Here is a 20,276-nt window from a genome sequence, read left to right on the forward strand (position 1 = left end):
TTCAGAACTCTCCTATTTTTCAAAAGTGTTTTATTGAAGATACATTTTCCAGTTTGGTTTATCAAATGGCTTACAATGGCTGATATAGACAGGCACAGTATTGAAGTAATTTGGGTACATTTAAAATGTAGATGTGCTAAAAAAAATGATTCATGCTTCATGTAGCAGATGGGCTTTTTTCAGCATCTAATTGGCATTCAGTCTAGCAGGCACCATTAAACAAGAGTAGCCATCTTTCTATCCTCCAGATGTGTTAGAGTACAGTTCCCATGATATCCAGCTGGCATCCTAGCTACAAGCAGTGAATTGAAGTCCAAGCTGCTTGGAAGGGTCCAGATGATCTACTCCTGCCATAAAATGTGAAAACAACACCTGCAGTAGAATAGAGAGAGCATTTTTCATGAATCACAAATCTCTGGATTCTGTGAATATGTTCCAATGCTTTGGACTTGTTCTTATTTTCATACTTACATTTCTTCAAAATAACCAGTGAACATCCAACAGATATATTTGATAAATCTTTATTTTATTGTCATGGATGTATATATTGTTAGCTTGTAGCATACAACCACATGTAACTTTTCAAAATTGTATGTATGAAAGGATTTTTTTCATAAATATAATGAATGTTATTTTCATTTTCATTTAAATGTTAATTCAATTAAATAAATTTCATTTTTTCTCCTGGCCACATCCAATTTGGAATCATAGCCTAAGGCACCTAACTCAAAGACAAACATTTAGCCTTCATCTCAAAGATTGTAAATCCCTAGTTATGTGTTATATGTTATATATCTTATATGTTCTTAAATGTTTAAAGCATTTCATTCATTATTATGATTTAATTTTCACAAAAGCTCTGGGATTACAAACATCAGAAATCAAATATGGAGGTATGGGGTGGAAAATACTTGGCTTGTGACAAAAAATCAAGTAGTTGATTAAGTTGATTGTAAACCCATTATGCCCCTTCATGGATTACTGCCTTGTCGTGGCGAAGGGGCTTGCGTAATTCAATGAAGCTATGAGCTATGCCGTGCAGGGCCACCCAAGACGGACAGGTCATAGCAGAGAGTTCTGACAAAACGTGATCCACTGGAGAAGGAAATGGCAACCCACTCCAGTATCTTTGCCATGAAAACCCTATGGACAGTACCAAAAGGCAAAACGATATGACGCTGGAAGATGAGCCCCTCAGGTCGGAAGGCGTCCAATATGCTACTGGGGAAGAGCAGAGGGCTAGTACTAGTAGCGCCAGAAAGAATGAAGCGACTGGGCCAAAGCCGAAAGGACGCTCAGCTGTGGATATGTCTGGTAGTGAAAGGAAAGTCCGATGCTGTAAAGATTTTTTCTCCATAGGAACCTGGAATGTAAGATCCATGAATCAAGGAAAGCTGGACGTGGTCAAACAAGAGATGACAAGACTGAACATTGACATCTTAGGTATCAGCGAACTAAAATGGACAGGAATGGGTGAATTTAATTCAGATGACCATCAGGTATACTACTGCGGGCAAGAATCCCTCAGAAGAAATGGAGTAGCCTTCATAGTCAATAAAAGAGTAGGAAAAGCAATACTGGGATACAATCCTCAAAATGACAGAATGATCTCAGTTCGAATCCAAGGCAAACCATTCAATATCACAGTAGTCCAAGTCTATGCCCCAACCACCGGTGCTGAAGAGGATGAAATTGACCGGTTCTATGAAGCCCTACAGCACCTTATAGAACTAACACCAAAAAATGATGTCCTTATCATCATGGGGGATTGGAATGCTAAAGTAGGAAGCCAAAAGATAACCGGAATAACAGGCAAGTTTGGCCTTGGAGTACAAAATGAAGCAGGGCACAGGCTGATAGAATTTTGTCAAGAGAATACGATGGTCATAGCAAACACCCTTTTCCAACAACCCAAGAGACGGCTCTACACATGGACATCACCAGACGGTCAACACAGAAATCAGATTGACTATGTACTCTGCAGCCAAAGATGGAGAAGCTCTATACAGTCAATAAAAACAAGACCAGGAGCTGACTGTGGCTCAGACCATGAGCTTCTTGTTGCAAAGTTTAAGCTTAAACTGAAGAAAGTAGGGAAAAGCACTAGGCCAGTCAGGTATGAATTAAATCATATCCCTGTTGAATATACAGTAGAGGTGACAAATAGATTTAAGGAATTAGATCTGATAGACAGGGTGCCTGAAGAACTATGGACAGAGGTTCGCAACATTGTACAAGAGGTAGCAACCAAAACCATCCCAAAGAAAAAGAAATGCAAGAAAGCAAAATGGCTGTCTGAGGAAGCTTTGCAAATAGCTGAGGAAAGGAGGGAAGCAAAAGGCAAGGGAGAAAAAGAAAGATACGCCCAATTGAATGCAGAATTCCAGAGAATAGCTAGAAGAGATAAGAATGACTTCTTAAATGAACAGTGCAAAGAAATAGAAGAAAACAATAGAATAGGGAGGACCAGAGATCTTTTCAAGAAAATTGGAGAGATGAAGGGAACGTTCAATGCAAAAATGGGCATGATAAAGGACCAAAATGGCAGGGACCTAACAGAGGCAGAAGAGATTAAGAAGAGATGGCAAAATTACACAGAAGAACTATACAAGAATGAGCTTAACGTCCCTGATAATCACAATGAGGTGGTCACTGACCTCGAGCCAGACATCCTAGAATGTGAAGTGAAGTGGGCCTTAGAAAAGCTGAGCAACAACAAAGCTAGTGGAGGTGACAGTATTCCAGCTGAGCTATTCAAAATCTTAAAAGACGATGCAGTAAAAGTGCTACACTCAATTTGCCAGCAAATTTGGAAAACTCAACAGTGGCCACAGGATTGGAAAAGATCAGTTTACATTCCAATTCCAAAGAAAGGCAGTGCCAAAGAATGTTCAAACTATCGCACCATTGCACTCATTTCTCATGCTAGTAAAGTTATGCTTAAAATCCTACAAGCTAGACTCCAGCAGTATGTGGATCGAGAACTACCAGAAGTACAGGCAGGATTTCGAAGAGGCAGAGGAACTAGAGATCAAATTGCCAACATACGCTGGATCATGGAAAAAGCTAGAGAGTTCCAGAAAAACATCTACTTCTGCTTCATTGACTATGCTAAAGCCTTTGATTGTGTGGATCATAACAAACTGTGGCAAGTTCTTAAAGAGATGGGAGTACCAGAACATCTTATTTGTCTCTTGAGAAACCTATATGCGGGCCAAGAAGCAACAGTGAGAACTGGACACGGAACCACTGATTGGTTCAAAATTGGGAAAGGAGTCCGGCAAGGCTGTATACTGTCGCCTTGCCTATTTAACTTATATGCAGAGCACATCATGAGAAAGGCAGGGCTAGATGAATCAAAAGTTGGAATTAAGATTGCTGGAAGAAATATCAACAACCTAAGATATGCAGATGATACCACTCTAATGGCAGAAAGTGAAGAGGAACTGAAGAGTCTCTTGTTGCGAGTGAAGAAGGAGAGTGCAAAAGTTGGGTTGAAACTAAACATTAAGAAAACTAAGATCATGGCATCCGGCCCTCTTAATTCCTGGCAAATAGATGGGGAAGAAATGGAGGTAGTGACAGATTTTATTTTCCTGGGCTCCAAGATCACTGCAGATGGGGACTGTAGTCAAGAAATTAAAAGACGCTTGCTCCTAGGGAGGAAAGCCATGGCAAATCTAGACAGCACACTAAAAAGCAGAGACATCACCCTGTCAACAAAAGTGCGTATAGTCAAGGCTATGGTCTTCCCAGTTGCAATGTATGGCAGTGAAAGTTGGACCATAAGAAAGGCTGAGCGCCAAAGAATTGAGGCCTTTGAACTCTGGTGCTGGAGAAGACTCCTGCGAGTCCCTTGGACTGCAAGGCGATCAAACCGGTCAGTCCTAGAGGAGATCAACCCTGACTGCTCTTTAGAAGGCCAGATCCTGAAGCTAAAACTCAAATACTTTGGCCACCTAATGAGGAGGAAGGACTCACTGGAGAAGAGCCTAATGCTGGGAAAGATTGAGGGCAATAGAAGAAGGGGACGACAGAGAATGAGGTGGCTGGATGGAGTCACTGAAGCAGTAGGCGTGAGCTTAACTGGACTCCAGAAGATGGTAGAGGACAGGAAGGCCTGGAGGAACATTGTCCATAGGGTCGCGATGGGTCGGACACGACTTCGCAACTAACAACAACAACAACAAACCCATTATGATGGAACTATGTGATATGGTCACTAAAATAGCCATATGTTAGAGGAAATGCCAACAGAATCAGAACAAGTAATAACAAGTTCTACTTTTTGTGTTGGTCAGAGTCCACACTGGTCAGAGCCCACATTGGTATTATTTCCAATCCTGGGAAGTACATTTTAAGAACGACTAAGAGAAAGTGGAACAAACTTTAAAAATACCAGTGAGGATGTTCAGAAATGTATAAATCAATCTTCTGAAGAGAATGTTGGGAAAGGTTGTGTAAAATTGGCCTGAAGAAAAATATGATAGCTCTCTTCAAAGGACTGGAAGGATATTACTTAGAAGAATGTCAGCCACTCAAATATGCAGTTCTCAGTTAACAACAGTAATTGGGACCAGAATTTCTATTGCTAAGTAATGAATTTGTAAAGTGTGACATCACATGACCACATCACTTAGTAACAGCAACTTCGACACTCTCTGTTGCTGTCATTCATTGAGGATTATAGGTTGTTAAGTGAGTCTCAAGCAACTTGCAAGCAGGCCAGTAGGCAGGTAAATTGTTGCTGCAGGGCAGGACTGGCTGTTGCTAGGTGGGTAAGTGTGGCCACTGAATGCGTTGTCATTAAATGAGACTTTGAACAGATACACAACAAGTGGTTGTTAAAGGAGGTATATCTGTAACTTAAAGGAAGGCATATTCAGCTAGGTGAACTTGGGCCAATCACTCTCTATCAGCCAAACTCACTTCACAGGGTTGTTGTTGAAGGGAAAGTTATTTGCAAAAATAATAAAGGTGGGATATAAATAAATGAACATTCTAGCTGAAAGAAATACAAAATTATAACAGTAACAATGATTAAACAGCATAACCAACAGAGTGGGAATACGTTCATACCTATTTGGGCATATTAAAGCAGAAGTAAGAATGCTTCATGCCCTGGCCAGGAGGTTGGATATGATTGCCTAAGTACCTCCTACAAATTAAATCATTTTCATGATTGTATGAAAATTGACTTACTTTTGGTTTTCTTTCTTCAATAGTAGGACAATGCCTAACACAGACCAGAGAAGAAGTAACATAGCCAATGTATTAATTCTCATCTTCGTGCCCCTTTAACCATTATGAGTAGTTGTTGCCTGCACTTTTCTAATATTTTTCAACATTTCCATTTGAAAAAAAATAGCTATGTAAATTTAAAGACTGTTAAATGAAATGTTTATTCATAAAAGCTGTCACATCTAGATTTCATTTCATGTCACTATGTGTGACAGAAAGTAAGAAGGTTTCTGTTACATCCAATAACCCACCAATGCCTGGAGTGTATATATAACATTTAATGGCTGACATTCAAAAAGTTATTTTAAAGGAAAAATGAAACTATTTTCCTGCATGGATGAGTAGTGGAATGGAAAATGTAGGCTATTAGCTATTCTCATTTTTCCTGCAAACTACTATACCTTATAAATTTCCCCAGAGTACTTCCATACTGTATTGAGCAAATTTGGGAGGGGTATATTGTACTATTGAAAAAGATGGATGTAATTAAAATTATACTCTATTCCATTTTTTTGATAGAAGTTTTTCATCAGTAAAGAGATGCTATTTATAATCTATCATAATAAGAGCTTAATTCTTTTCATTTTAACTAGGAAAACATAATGCCATGCCACAAACTTCTTATGAAATTCTTTTTGTTTTGAAGAAGAGTTGTAATTCAGCATGGATTGTTACTGTGAAAGAGCCTTCATAGCTATGGCTTCTTCTAACTGTCCAAATTTATGTAAATCTGTAAATTTCTATCCAGTGAGTTTAAATTATCTGATATTTTATTTATGGAAAAATGAAGACAACCCTTTATTTTTGAATCAAGTTTTAAATTCAGCACTCAGAATTAATGGTGGACTATTTTTGAATTAGGTTTGCAACCAAATATTGTGATCTGATTTAAATTCATAACTGATGCTTTGGCGTAATCCACTTATCCACAGTAAAGCAGAGCTTACTCAAAGGACCATAAAATGAATAGATGCTGATCTAAGATCCTCTCTCTTGAAAATAAAAAAGGCAGACATGTTTGTTCACACATTGCTTAAGTCATCATTTGATTTGGTTGTCTACAATGGATCTGTTGTAGCTTGACCTTCAAAGATTATAGTTAAGTGTGATGTAGGAACTCAATAGTGTCTTATGAAAGAAATTTAATTAAGCACATTGTAGCTTAATATACTGTAAATTGGGATTCAATATAGGATTTCATTTGCATATAAATTAGTACCATCTGCAGTTTACTATTAAGCTATGGCATTTCCCCATTAATTGTTTTATATAGTATTTGTATAATGGTAGTCAGATTTCTCTATTGTCAAGGTACTCTTTCCAAAATTGTATCTGCCAAGGAACAGCTGAACATATGCCATTATCCTAGATGTTGCAGAAGTTCAGAAATAGATGTTATATAAATACAGTTGAAAAGAGGTGAATTAAGTCAATACATTGCTGGAATAAAATATTGGAAGATTTTGTTTAAGGAGAAAGAATTGACTATATGAAGAATGTAAGAATGTAAATGCTTCTTCCTCGTTTTGTCATTATCCTTTCAAAAGGATCTAAATCTATGAAAATACAAGATCCATGACTCATGGTGATGTTATAAAAGGAAGAACGAATGAAGCAAATAGACAATTTGAATAGATGAGAACACATTGATAGAACTGTTTGATGGAAATTCTTGTGCAGCCATGGATCTAAGAATAGCTCTAATGAAATCTTCCTAGTTAATTAATTTGATAAAAGCCAATATTCTACAATTTATTGTTAAATTGGTTGAATTAATTTGTAGTTTAATTTCATTGTAACAATTTTCTGCAGGGCATGTTTCATTTCATGTTTTGAATCTTATAGTTTGACTTGTATTATGGTGATTGGCCAAAATTCTAACAAGCATGGTTAGAAGGTGAATATTCCCCAGGCACTCCAATAAATTCATTTTGTTCAACATTTCAAGGACTTTCATAAGAATTCTTACTGAAGATTCAGAAAAGGACTTCAAAAAGTATGAAAGGCAGATGGGCAATCTACAGGTAGTGTATAATTCAAATCTATACAATCAGAATTCCAACACATTTGGGCAGATTAATTTATGCAGATATGATATAAGGAGCATTCTGCACTAGTGAGAGAACTGAATTTATTTGTCATTACAGAGATCTATGCTGCAGATGTGGAAATTGTACATTCATTGCAGTAATTTATTTAAAGCAGGAGACATATCCAGTGATGTGATTTATCCCAAGGACTCGTGTAGACTGGCATTATATATTAACATTTTTTTACTGATGTGGAAAGGAGATTATAACTGATATAACTCCTTATAATAAGACAACCAGTTGCAGGCTGCAAAAGTCTGTGTCAATTAGATGGAAGCAAAGAGTTACATTTTTGGAACTACTTTGCTGCAGCCCATATTTGCTAGCCCTATTTTACAATAAAACAACCCTGTTCTATAAATGGAAAAGTCAATAATGTGGTTTCATGTTCTAGAATGCTTAGCTTGCTGAAAGATAAAGAAATACATCATTAAAATGATAACCAAGCAAACACTTTCTGCATGATGGCTAAAAATGAATCCTTTGTATTTCCTATGAAGCAGGACTTGCTTATTTTTTCAATCCCTCATTTTCTTTTCTCTCATGCCATGACATCCACAATTGGAAGGTTGCAGCTACAGGCAAACAAACTGTTTATGTAGCTTATATTTGTGTAAAGAACCCATATGGGCAAAAGAGCTCACAACAGGCTCATACAACTTCAGAGACATCGAATGTATTCAAAAAAGGTCTTTATTAAATCTTAATTGAAAATGTGATATTATCAAAATATTTTAAAAATCAAAAGTATAGAAGAAACTTGGAATATATTGGAGAATTGGTTTCCAGTCAATGGATTCAAGTTTTAAGGAATGCTTGTATCTTACATTCTTAATATTAGTTTTAAATTGTCAACACTCAACCTTTGAAAAATTGAAAATATGATTCATATACTATAGGTATAATTTATTTTGAAAATGAAATCTAATGCTGAGATGTGATTAAAATTATTTGAGGCAGTATAAGATATAAGAATGTTCATGATTTCACTTTATGTAATTATATCACTGGGAAGTTAATTTTTGAGCATTGTCTTGAGCAACAATAAAAGTTAGTTGAAGTTATTCTATGAGAAATACAGATGTGGAGGACTTCTGGAAACACCAAATCCTATTACAATATGCGAATGAATTAAAATTTAAGATTGTTAGAGGAAAAAGAAAAGAATATAGTGTTGGTTGGTTTGATCTAAGTTAAAATATGACATGTTTTTATAAAGCTCTGGTAACTCTTTACAAACTTTCTACTGATACTAGGACTGAAAGGTTGATGAGTCATGGACTCATATATAGATAAAGGATGGATCATGGGTAGAAGAAATTGTTTATTAATATATGGGGACAAAGAGTTATCAAATTTGTTTTTACTTGGAAGACTGTTCTTTATATATATATTTTTCTTTATCTTCTTTTTCTTTCTTAGCGTTTTTTCTTTCTTACTATTTCTTTTTCTGAGTTTAGTTAATATTTGTTTTACCATGTAATTAATTTTTGTTAAACAAAAATTATGAAAAATACAGCATATGAAAAAGATTGGTGTCATAAATAAAGATTAGAAAGTTTTTAGACCTTCTTTTGTTCTTGTCACAATATTTTGATAGAATGCTTAAGGGTATAGTAAAATATGAAAATCTCCTTAGACTTCAGTATAAAAGCTGTATTCTTGAATGAGATTTGTCATTTCTCTTTAGATTTAAACTTCCTTGTGATTTTCCTATGATGTGATTAGGCAAGTACTTGTACAGCTCTACAGTACATGCATAATACAGCATATCATATTGGCATGGAGACTAAAACATATGAAGAACAGCTGCAGGAATTGGGTTTGGCTGGTCTAAAGAAAAGAAGAAATAGGGGTGACATGATAGCAGTATTCCAGTATTTGAGGGGCTGCCACAAAGAAGAGGGGGTCATGTTATTCACCAAAGCACCAGAGGGCAGGAAAGAAACAATGATTGGAAATTGATCAAAGAGAGAAGCAACCTGGAATTAAGGAGAAACTTCCCAACAGTGAGGACAATTGTCCAGTGGAACAGCTTGCCTTCAGAAATCGTGAGCGCTCCATCACTGGAGATTTTTAAAAAGAGATTGGACGGTCACTTGTCTGAAATGATATAGGGTCTCTTGCTTGAGCAGGGGGCTGGACTAGAAGACTTCCATGGTCCCTTCCAGCTCTATTCTATTCTAAAACTGAAATAAAAATACCAGCTGAAGTTTGTTAAATTAATGCCCTAAACTCTAAAATCAAATGTTTCTATTACTTTCCAAAAACGTCAGTCTGAGTGGATCAGAAATACAGCATAATTTTTCAACAAAGCATGACATGTCAATGTCATCTTCAGTTAGCAGGTGTATGTGTATGCGTGTGTAAAAAAGAGGAAAGTAGTAGTAGAAAAATCAAAGGGGTATGCAAATACAAAGTACAAATAATACAGACAGAGATAGCCATTCATCTGCAATTATTGATAGTCATCCTAGGACTGATAAATTAACTTACTTTTGAATATGTTATAATAGACAACATTTCAATTCTTGTGCAAATAGTTAAAGCTAAGCCTACTGTGAACACATTATGGGAAGACCTAGCTGTAATATTGGAAAACGTGGAAGAAACAAGACAAGAACAGCCAGGACCAACATTGATGGACTCCGTTACAGTGAGCACAGCAATGGTGAACCATTGGATGATCCGAATGATCAGGTTAAAGATTATCATGGAGAAAATCTATATATAGATTTGCTAAGAGTTGACAATGCCTTGATCATACATTATCAATCAAAAGGGAAAAGCTAGAAAAAAAGTTCAAAACTGAGAAAAGAGCATAATAAAAAAGAAGAATCCTCCTTTGTTCTGATTTTTCTTCTGTCAAACATTCATAGTTTACTCAAGACTATGACTATTTTTTATATAAATTCACAGATGACTATAAATAAGGGCTTTGAGAGGAGAGGAGAATAAGAGAGGAGAATAAGATATATCAAACAATTAAATATAAGCTCAAATAATTAAAAAGGAGTTATTTTTAGTGGTGTAACTCAGTCAATCAGTCCATTGTTACAATCATTGACTAGAATTCTACTGGAAAAAAATAAAGTAGAAATGTAAGCTTACAAAATAAAAGAGAAAAATAAGCATCAAAAACTAAACCAATCTTATTAGTTACAATAAGTTTTATGAACTATATAGTAAAATTTGGCACATTCCAAGAGACTGAATCATGCTGACCAGCTAACAGCAATTGCATTTTCTAAATGACCCAAAATTTTAATGCAATCCTTAATTATTAAGGTAGGAATTTTAGAATATACTCATTCTGAACAGCAATGAGCAAGAGACTGATATACTGTATGCTCCAAGTATTATCTGGGGTTGTCTCTAAAAGGGCTTAGCTGGTCTGGAAGAAGTGCCAGTGGGATTCGGTTGCTTAGAGGTCACACATAGAAGCTTGATAAACAAGAGAATAGTACTTCATTAATATCATTGCAAGAATGAACAACAGTACATTGTCTTCAAAGTACATAGAGCTAAATGGCCCATTTAAGGAGTGGAATTACCATTAACAGTATTTACAGTTATAAAACATAACAGACACAGAGCAATAGTTAATTGAACTCTTCAGGATGTTAGCACCTTTGAGTCATAAATTAGTTCAACTCTCTCTATACCTCTGACCTAGTTTGGTATCTTCTTTACAAAGTCCTGACAAAGTAAAAACATAAGCTATTTCAAAGGATGTTGATGGGAGACCAGCAGCCTTTCAGATTATTTTAAAACATAGTTATGAGAGCTGTAGGGCTTACAAACCTGGAGAGGCTGGAGAAAATACTAAAAGTTTTTGTTCTGGTTTTTGCAACATATTAAATTAGGATTAGTACAAACCAATGTGAAACAAATTCTGATGTTTCTAAAAATTGTGTTGAGTTGAAATGGAAATAGGTAATTGTGGTGAATATATTTGGCCCCTGTAGTTATTCAGAGAGAAAGCTAGAAAGTGGAATCTTGGTTTATTTTGAAGAGAGTTGTAGTCTCTTGGAAGAAATAGATTCAGAACTGGAACAGTTTTCATTGATTTAAAATCACTGATTTGCTTTAGAGTCATGACATAACTTTTATAGATGGAACAGCAGCCTATTATTCATCCATTTTTCCATCATTTTGTAGATATACAGCAATAACATTATCAGCTGATAAACTGATGGGTTTCAGAGAATCCAGATTTATCAATTAAAATCATAGTAACATTTTTCTCTATTTTGGTCAATCTACCTAGCATCAAGATCAAATTATAATTCAGATATCCATAATATGCAATTCAAAGGTAGGTTCTGTAATATTTTATAACTAATGCCATCCCACCCTGCGCAGAAATTGTTAGGCTGATCTAAATACTTTTCTTAGATTTGGAAGAAGCAGGACAGACAGCATGTTGATATTTTTAAACTTTAATGTAGGAGAAGACTCAAAGAAAACAAATAGATCATAGATGCCTAGGCTCAAATCATCATATTTTGGCACATTATGTGAAGACCTAGAACCTTCAGTCAGTCTACAATGCTGGAAAAGGTGAAAGGAAAGAGAAAAACAGGATGACCATTACTAAAATGATTGGACTCAATTGTAGTGGCAATGGTGCACCACTGGAAAAACTGAAGATCAAGTTGGGGATAGATTATTTAAAATCTATGTACCTGTTCACTAAGAGCTAACACCAGCTTGATGGTACATAATCAATCAAAAACATTTTTCCATTCCAAAACCCACATGCAAAACATCCTCCACCCCTGAACAGCATAATGTAAACTTGAAAATAAGAATTACTATTGATCAATTTTCTAGACTGCTCTTATGAAAGCATCCACCAGTCTCAGAATTACTCATAATAGTGATGCATATGAAGTAATCTTCTATTGCTCTAGATATATTGATCTTCTGAAACTGATTCCATTGAAATTCCTTATCTGTCAATAAACCAGAGCCAGTTGGATAACCACAGACACATTTCCATAAAAATCAAACTTCCGGTTTCGTGTCGGAGTGAGATGGATGCAAGGAAGCAGGGCTCTGCCTCCTGCATTCGATTTCATCCTGCTGAGGACCCAAAAAGGGCCTAAAGTCGCCATGGAGAGGTGATGAAGAAAGAGGGGACCCTCGTAGATAATGGATTAATGACCGTCAATCCATTCGATCCAAGGAAGCCCACTAACCCAGCTGGTGAAAGACTGGCTGCAATTCAGCAGTCAGTTGGAAGGTCCTGACAGCTGGGGGGAAAAGCATCAACTAGCAAATTTAAGCAATGTGTTTGGAACTGGGTGAGAATATTTTTTTCCTGCTCTACTTTTTTTTTAAATCTCCTTGGAAAAAAGAATCCCCAAAGGCAAAGCTCTCAGAAGCAAGAGGGTGGGGGGTGGAGTTGGTGCCCCTCCCCCTAGAAGAATGACGGTGGTTTAAAATCTTCAGGAGAAAAATAGTCATATTGTAAAATCAAATAAGAAATAATTTAATGTTGTAACATTGAAAAAATTGGGAGGTGTAAAATATTTTGGAAACTTTATTTGCTTGAAAAACTATCAGACTGAACTCTCGAGAAAAGAAGTCCTGGTTGAAAGATAGACTTGTAATGACATCTAGTGGTGGAAAGAGGAACAACACTAAGACTTCTGTTTTGCTTTGTATGCTGTTTGGAAAGAATGACCTTGGTTTGAAGCCTAAATAGAGATAGTAAGTTAGGATTTTTGATGTGCCTGAACTTCTCAGCCTTGTGGATTGCAGCTGGAAAAGAAGAAAAGAGGAACTCGTTGGGCTGTTTTTCTGCAGGATGGATTATAAATATAAATTACTTTGAAGCCAGCTGGCTTTCCTGGATTATAAACATCACTTGAGCTGCAATATCAAGAACTATTCAGACAGAAAAAAACTTGACACTTGGTTATTCTCTTTGGGAGAGGCTCTATGGATTATTAACTTGGAATAGTAGGGCCTTGAGGTTTATAAACCTTGACTGATTGATGATTTTGGTTTATTGGATAACTGCTTGGAGTTGGTGCGGAAAGACAAAAGTGGATTATAGATTTTTTTCTTCCCTCTTTTTTCATGAGGAATCTATTGGATTATAGATTTTTATTTTCAAGAACTATTTAGAGACAGAAGAAATCTGACACTTGGCAACTCCATTTGGGGAAGGCCCTGCAGATTATAAACTTGGACTCTTTTTGGCCTGCAAATTGGAGCTGACTGATAATGTTGGAGTTTTGGATAATTATTTGGAGTTGAGATTGAAGGGCAGAACTGGCTATTACTTCACACAAAGAAGACACGAAGAGAAATGAAAGATAACTTTGATAAAATGAAAGAAGAAATTCATGACTTGAAATCTCAATTAGAAAACTTTCAACAGAAGATTACAAAGAATGAGCAAAGGATTCAGAAGGCAGACGACAAATCAGTAAAAACAGATCAAAAGCTGGAAGAAATAAAAGATGAAAATCAAAGATTGATGCAGGCAAATAAAGAATTGGAAGACTCAATAGCAGTTTTGGAAATGGAAAAGGCATCTCACTTTTTAAGATTTCAGAACATAATGGAAGATAAGGAAGAAGATCTCATGGACCTGATGACAGAACTGAAGTGTTGGAAACTGGAAAACAGGAAAGCAGGAAATGAAAGGAGAGATTGATCAAACTACGCAAGAAGAAACAGATTTCCTAGAGAGGTACACATTAGATTTGTAAAAAAATATATCAATGAGCTATTGATAAGAGTCAGAGATTACCCACTGCAATACAAGGGAAAAGAAATTGTAGTCCTGAAGCAGATACCTAGGAGGATAAGGGACTCATGAAAAGACTATCAATTCTTGACCAAAAAACTAATAAAAAAGGAGTGAATTTTAGATAGCTGATGCCAGAGGGGATACTATTCAATTGGGACTCCAAAAGATACCGATTGGACTCTGTCTTTAAAGCAACATAGAGGGGTTTTTTTTGAAGAAGGAAGCTCAGAACTTCGATCAGAATGGGAATCTAGAAAACAGGAAGAGACAGCGATAGAAGGAGCAGCCAAACAAAGGGAAGAAGAAGACGACATAGAAAACATAAATCAAGAAGAAGGGGCAAAGGAAAAAGAACAGAGACTGATAAGAACAACTAGAAGACTAAAACCTACAAATATAATTGAAGGAGAAGGACAACAGGATTCTTTCAATGAATATAAATGGATTGAACTCCCTCATAAAAAGGGGAAAAATTTGTACAACTACAAAAACTAAAAATGGATATGGTTTGTCTTCAAGAAACACATATTAAAAGACAACATAATAAATTTCTGGAATGCCTGAAAATTTTCATCAGCACATCAAAAGAAAAGAGGAGTCGCTTTATACATTAAAGAAACAATGAACCCAAAACAAATTTATGCAGGTGAAGAAGGAAGAATATTAATGGTGGAAATGATGTTAAATCAAAAACATTGATGGTAGCAATTTATGCACCGAATAACAAACAAGAATTTTATCAAAAACTACACAAGAAAATAGTGGAAATGGAATATCAAAATATTTGCTTAGTAGGAGACTTTAATGCAATTGTAGATGGAAAGCTAGATTCCAGAAGTAGTATAATAGGGAAAAAAGGTAGGAATATTCTACCTAAGCCTTTTTTTTAAAATGACAGAAGAAATTTGTATACAGGATATATGGAGAAAAACCCAAAGAAATCTCAATACACATTTTACTCAAATAGGTATAAATCATGGTCTAGAATCGATATGATATGGATATCTGTTAAACTAAGAATGAATATACAAGATATTGAGATAGAAACTAATGTATGGGCAGATCACAGGTCAATCAGCTCTGGAGCATCCTCATCATGCAGTGACACCAGCCATTCCAAGGTGTCCTCCTTCAGGTTGGTGGCAATGGCATGGACCCAGGTCACATCATCTGGGTACATCACTCCATAGTGCTCCATGTGGTGCTAACCCTAAGCCAAGAAGTGGGCTAGGTGATTCAGGTGCCTGTTGAACTCAGCCATGAAGGGGGATGGCTGGTGCTTGTCACAGACTAGGTAAGATCCCTGGAACGGGGCCCTGGCTGCTGCTGCTACTGGCTAGAGAGGAGGAGGAGGAGGAGCAAAGGTCATTGCAGGTGTGGTGATGGTCCCCGACCTTTGGGTGGCATCTCTCGGCTTTGCTACTGCACAAACCTCTATCCCTCTGAATCTCTCTCTTAGCTGTCCCACAGTTGGTCTTAGAGTGCTGACTGGAAATTTCCACTTGATGGGGTTATTCCATTTGGCTGCTTGCTCAGTCTTCCATTGGCTCTCTCGCATTATGTTGATCCCTGTGGGGGAAGGAACTCCTTGACTTCTGCTGACTTCAGCCCCTGGGATCGGGCATCTCCCAGCTGTTCTTTAATTGCCGTGGGTTGCTGCTAGAGTTTTTCAGTTTTTGCTTTTGGCCATATCTGCAGGTTGCTCTGCCCCATGATGACACCAGTGCTTCTCAAGCCAGACTTTCTCATGGCCTCTTCTTTTCCTCTAAGTCTTTCTCTGTAGACATCATCATTGTTCAAACTTCCTGACAGGTTATTACTGTGAGAATTGACTTAATGTCAATCGTCCCACTCAGTGCATGCAACAAATAAAGACTCCTGGGCCATCCGTTGTTTCCAAGAGTATAATTTACTGAGCATATATGGATATGGAAGTAATGAAACCAATTCTAACAGTTTCATGCAGAAACAGCATAGTTAAACATTCCCCCTTTCCCCCTGGTCTTCCCATTTCACTTTACTCCATCCAATCAATTATGTTCAGTTTGCTTGGGGAACACACTCTAGTCAACTTTCCCAGCTGGTGACTTGGAACGCCGGTATGTCTCTCTGCAGAGTCTGTGCTCTTGCATTCCATTATTTCCTCACTTGCATTCAAATCCATACCCTTCCCCCATTGTTTCTTGTCTGGCTGTGAGCTGGGTTTGCAAATCGAGTCATGACAGTTTGGGGTTTCTATGAAAAAAAACCCAAATCAAATTCTTTATGAAGTTTTCTGATAATTCCCCATTCTTATCTTTCTTATAACTCCTCTATAAAAGATTATGATGTAATGAATAAAGTCTCTTCATCTCCATCAATGAATGATTTAGCTCTTACATAACTAGAGGGAAACATAAATTATATATATTAAAGATCAGTAAAGGATATTCTGATTTGTTAAAAGGCATTCCCATTTAAATATGTTAAAATAACCTTTCAACTTTTTATAACATACAAGAAATCAGGTAATACACACACACACACACACACACACACACACACACACACAAATAATTCAATTTTGTTTCCAATTTTTAATAATTTTAATTTAAAACTACCCAACAATGGGCACCAACTCAAGATGGACTAATGGCCTATGCTCAGAGTATTCTAAACATTCATAAACCTTTGCTGCAGGTATATTGTATATTCCCCAAAATTTTCTGCCTTAAAAATAATCAAGAACTGTTCTAAATTTTTGTCAGGTTTTGCTGTACAGTAATAACTTTCTAGTAAATAACAAAAAACATCCCTCTTAAACTAACAACATTTCCCCCCCTAGCTATTTCCACTCACCCATCAGATGTGGTAGGTGCTTAGGCACTTGATCCTTCAGCTGAACTATGCTCTTGATGCTGTCATGTAGTACTTTTAAAAGAACAACTGTGGTCTATTCATATATTCAGAATATCTCAGGATCTCTTCACAGCCAGTTCATTTGGGTAACTCTCCACAGGTCTAGCAAATTTCAGCAGGGGTCCCATGTTTTGTACTGATCATGTATATGTGGACCATTCTCTTTGCCAAAGTGTATTCAACTTTGACATGCTGCAGCTACATCCTGAAAGGCCTGACAATGAAAACTCCTAAATGTTGTTTATATACATGATTTCAAGAAGGTCATGATTCATAATTGAAAAATGCATGTATGTGGAGGGAGCCATTTCTCCTCTTCCCTGAGAAAGCAAACATTTAACTATACTAACCCTATCCTTCCCCAAATATAACTTTATATCAGTCTCAATGTTATATAACTCCCACAAATGCCCAAATACCCATTTCTTTTCCTTTGTTAAACTTAGTAACTAACAGATAATCTTTCATCTTCCCCAGAAAATGACACCTTTCAACATCTTCTCTATACTTGTTTTGCCTGGATTCAAAACCAGATCTGCTTCCTGCATTGATCAAGGCCAAAAAAACGTTTCCCGCACTTGCTTAATCTACTCTGTCGTTTTCAGATGGTTACATACCCAAATTTACCAAAGTCCTGGTTATCACTAATAGGGTCTGCCTTTTTCTTCATCAGTAGCCCTGTTCTCCTTTTTTCTCCTTTTGTTGTTTCTTCTTTATTCAACTTTCTTTCTTTGAGCTCTTTCTTCTTCAGAGTATCTCTTTTTCTTTCCCTAAACCAAAACTGTTTTTTCTTCTTTTGTCCATCTCATCTAACTAATTAATTAAACAATCAAATCCAATTTCTTTCACGCCTTTAACACTAGATTTTTATTCTCCTGAAATCAATTTTTAGTCCAGCCAAGCTCCCATTGTCATGTTCTCCTGTCAAATCATACAGCCAGCAGCTGCCATTGTCTCACATGAACATATGTAGGGCACACACCCCCTGAAAATCAGGCAAGAAGGGAAAACACCCCCCAAAATAGACAAGACTTTCCACAGCAAGAAATTCAAATCACATTGACTAGGAAAACTACCCAGAGTGGTTTTCGCAACCAGTTAAGTATCCATGAATGAGATGTTTTTGTATCTCATTCACAAAAGCAGAGTGCTTATTAAAAATGGAAACCTAGCATCTGGAGCAGCTACATTCAGAGGAAGAAAGTGCCGCAGGCTATAGCCTATTCACAAACAGAACAATCACCAGCTACAAGTTTCTCAAGAAGCCAGAGGCTAAAGGGAATAAAACACAAGCAATAACATTTAGTCTACATTCTCCCACTTGACCTAGAGTGCAGGACTCATCAACCTCAATAGGAGCTAGCCCACCACAATTAAAATATTAAAAAAGCACACATACAAGCCCATTGCCCAACAAATCTGAATATTTCAATTACAAAGTCCAAAAACCAGACCAGATTGTCAGCTGTCCCAGAACCAATGCTGAGTCACTTCACTTCTGAATAAACTGACTGTCAGACCCCTCAAATCATTTTCGGGGCACTGCCATTCTGTTGGGAGGAGGGAGGTTTTTCCTTTGTTGGGAGGGGGGAGGTTGTGGGCTCTGGGATGTGTTTCTTTTGCTTTGTTCTCTACCTTTTGATGTATCTCTTTGGGTGTGAAAGTGTAGGAGGAATGTGCCATGGGCCATCTGCCTTATCTCTGCTCTGCTGAGCAGAGGATCCAATGCCTGGGAACAGAGTTTTATTGTTCCTTCAACTGCCAGTTCCCATAATAACTTCACACCTGTGGATTGGCTAGATTTGGACTGGGCAGTTAGGAACCTGGGAGGGGTTTTGAAGAGAGGGGTTTAATATAACATTCACGTGGGAATTATTCAGGTCTTCCCTAATTTTCCTGTTTTCACTACCTCCTTTTGAAATATAGGAAGAAAAGTCTTCATCATGGTTCATCCAAGTGGGGAATAAACATGGCAACTGCTTTGGGAAGAAGGTTGTAGTTTATTACAGAGGAAAGCCAGACAGAAGTATAGACACAACAGAAAAAAGGACTGACCACATGTGGGTAGGGGTTTTTTATACCCCCTGCACTCTATTGTTTGGAGTTATTTCCAGTTCCTGTTTGAGGCTATTTCCTGTGTCACGTATCCTGACCTGAGTCCAGGTGTGCCCTTCTAGGATTCTGTTGATGGTTGTGGGTATGTCTGGGCCCCTGCTTCCCTGGGGCTGGAGTATGTCTTTGTCTTTCCTAAACTTCTAGCTGGGGCCTCCTTCTTGATGGCTCACATTTGCATGTCTATAGAACTGGTTTTCTGCTTGGGGGGAAGGAGACCTGAGACTATTAAGAAAACTGGGCATGCTTTCCTGGTTCTTCAATTTCTTTTTAGGAAATATATTTTTCTGCCCTTTTAATATTTCCTTCTCTGGGGAGCTGACTTCCCTCAGAAACAATGCCAGCTTCAAGAGTTCTGCTTTCTTGGGAGTATTAGCTGAGGCAGGACCTTACACCGACCTCCTTTCTAGCCGCTGGCTTCGATCCCTTTATTTCTGCTAAGGAGACATTTCTGCCACTCATTTCTCAGCTGGAAGAATGAGCCCGCAATTCAAGTTCCAACACATATATCAAACTAGCCACCAAGCTTCATTTGTTGTTGTTCATTCAGTAAGTTCTGTCCAACTCTTCGCAACCTCATGGTTCATTCCAGCTTCATTCCAGCTGCCAAATCCCATCTTAAAATCCCTACTCAGCAATCAAAAATCAGTTACTTACACTAAGTTTAAATGACTCTACTTAAGTTTTCATACCATTGACATTACAGAAATGGCTCCATGTTTAACCAATGCTAGCCCATTCTTTTTGTACTCTGTAAGGATTTTTCTAATTGTTCTTAAATCATATAGAAGCTTCCTTGTGACTATATGATAAATTATGTTTTGGCAACTTACTGGGCAAAGTTCATTTTCACTGCTAGCTATAATTACCTCATGTTTTTAAGTGCTACATACAGCAAGTATGTTTTCTCAAATCCAGAAATTAGTTCCTGGAGGGCAAAAGGTCACTTTCTACACATTAATCACTCTTCCCTCTTGAAATAAAAATTTCAGCTGAAACAGGCACAGCAGCCAAGTCAATTCTCATTATAATTAATTGTGTAATTCAATAAAATGGGAAATGGACATGTAAATCTCTTCAAATCAGCTACATAAATGTAATCCTTTAATCTGCTTCTTTATTTAATAGACCATTTTGCAAGTTAAAACTCATGTATTTGTTGAAAT

General features: G+C 37.0%; 1 protein-coding gene across 1 annotated transcript in view; it reads right to left on the reverse strand.

Annotated features, from left to right (window-relative positions):
- Window positions 1-292: 292 nt before the first annotated feature.
- The window catches only part of GRPR (gastrin releasing peptide receptor), a gene marked incomplete at both ends in the record, with an annotated part of 60,019 nt that continues 40,035 nt past the window's right edge, over window positions 293-20,276 (reverse strand). Inside the window, one exon of the mRNA XM_081326373.1 lies at window positions 293-347. Within this exon, the coding sequence (XP_081182499.1) occupies window positions 293-347 (55 nt within the window). The remainder of the gene's footprint in view (window positions 348-20,276) is intronic.

This window comes from Vipera berus (assembly GCF_964194415.1).
Source record: "Vipera berus genome assembly, chromosome: 4".
Taxonomy (NCBI): Eukaryota; Metazoa; Chordata; class Lepidosauria; order Squamata; family Viperidae; genus Vipera; species Vipera berus.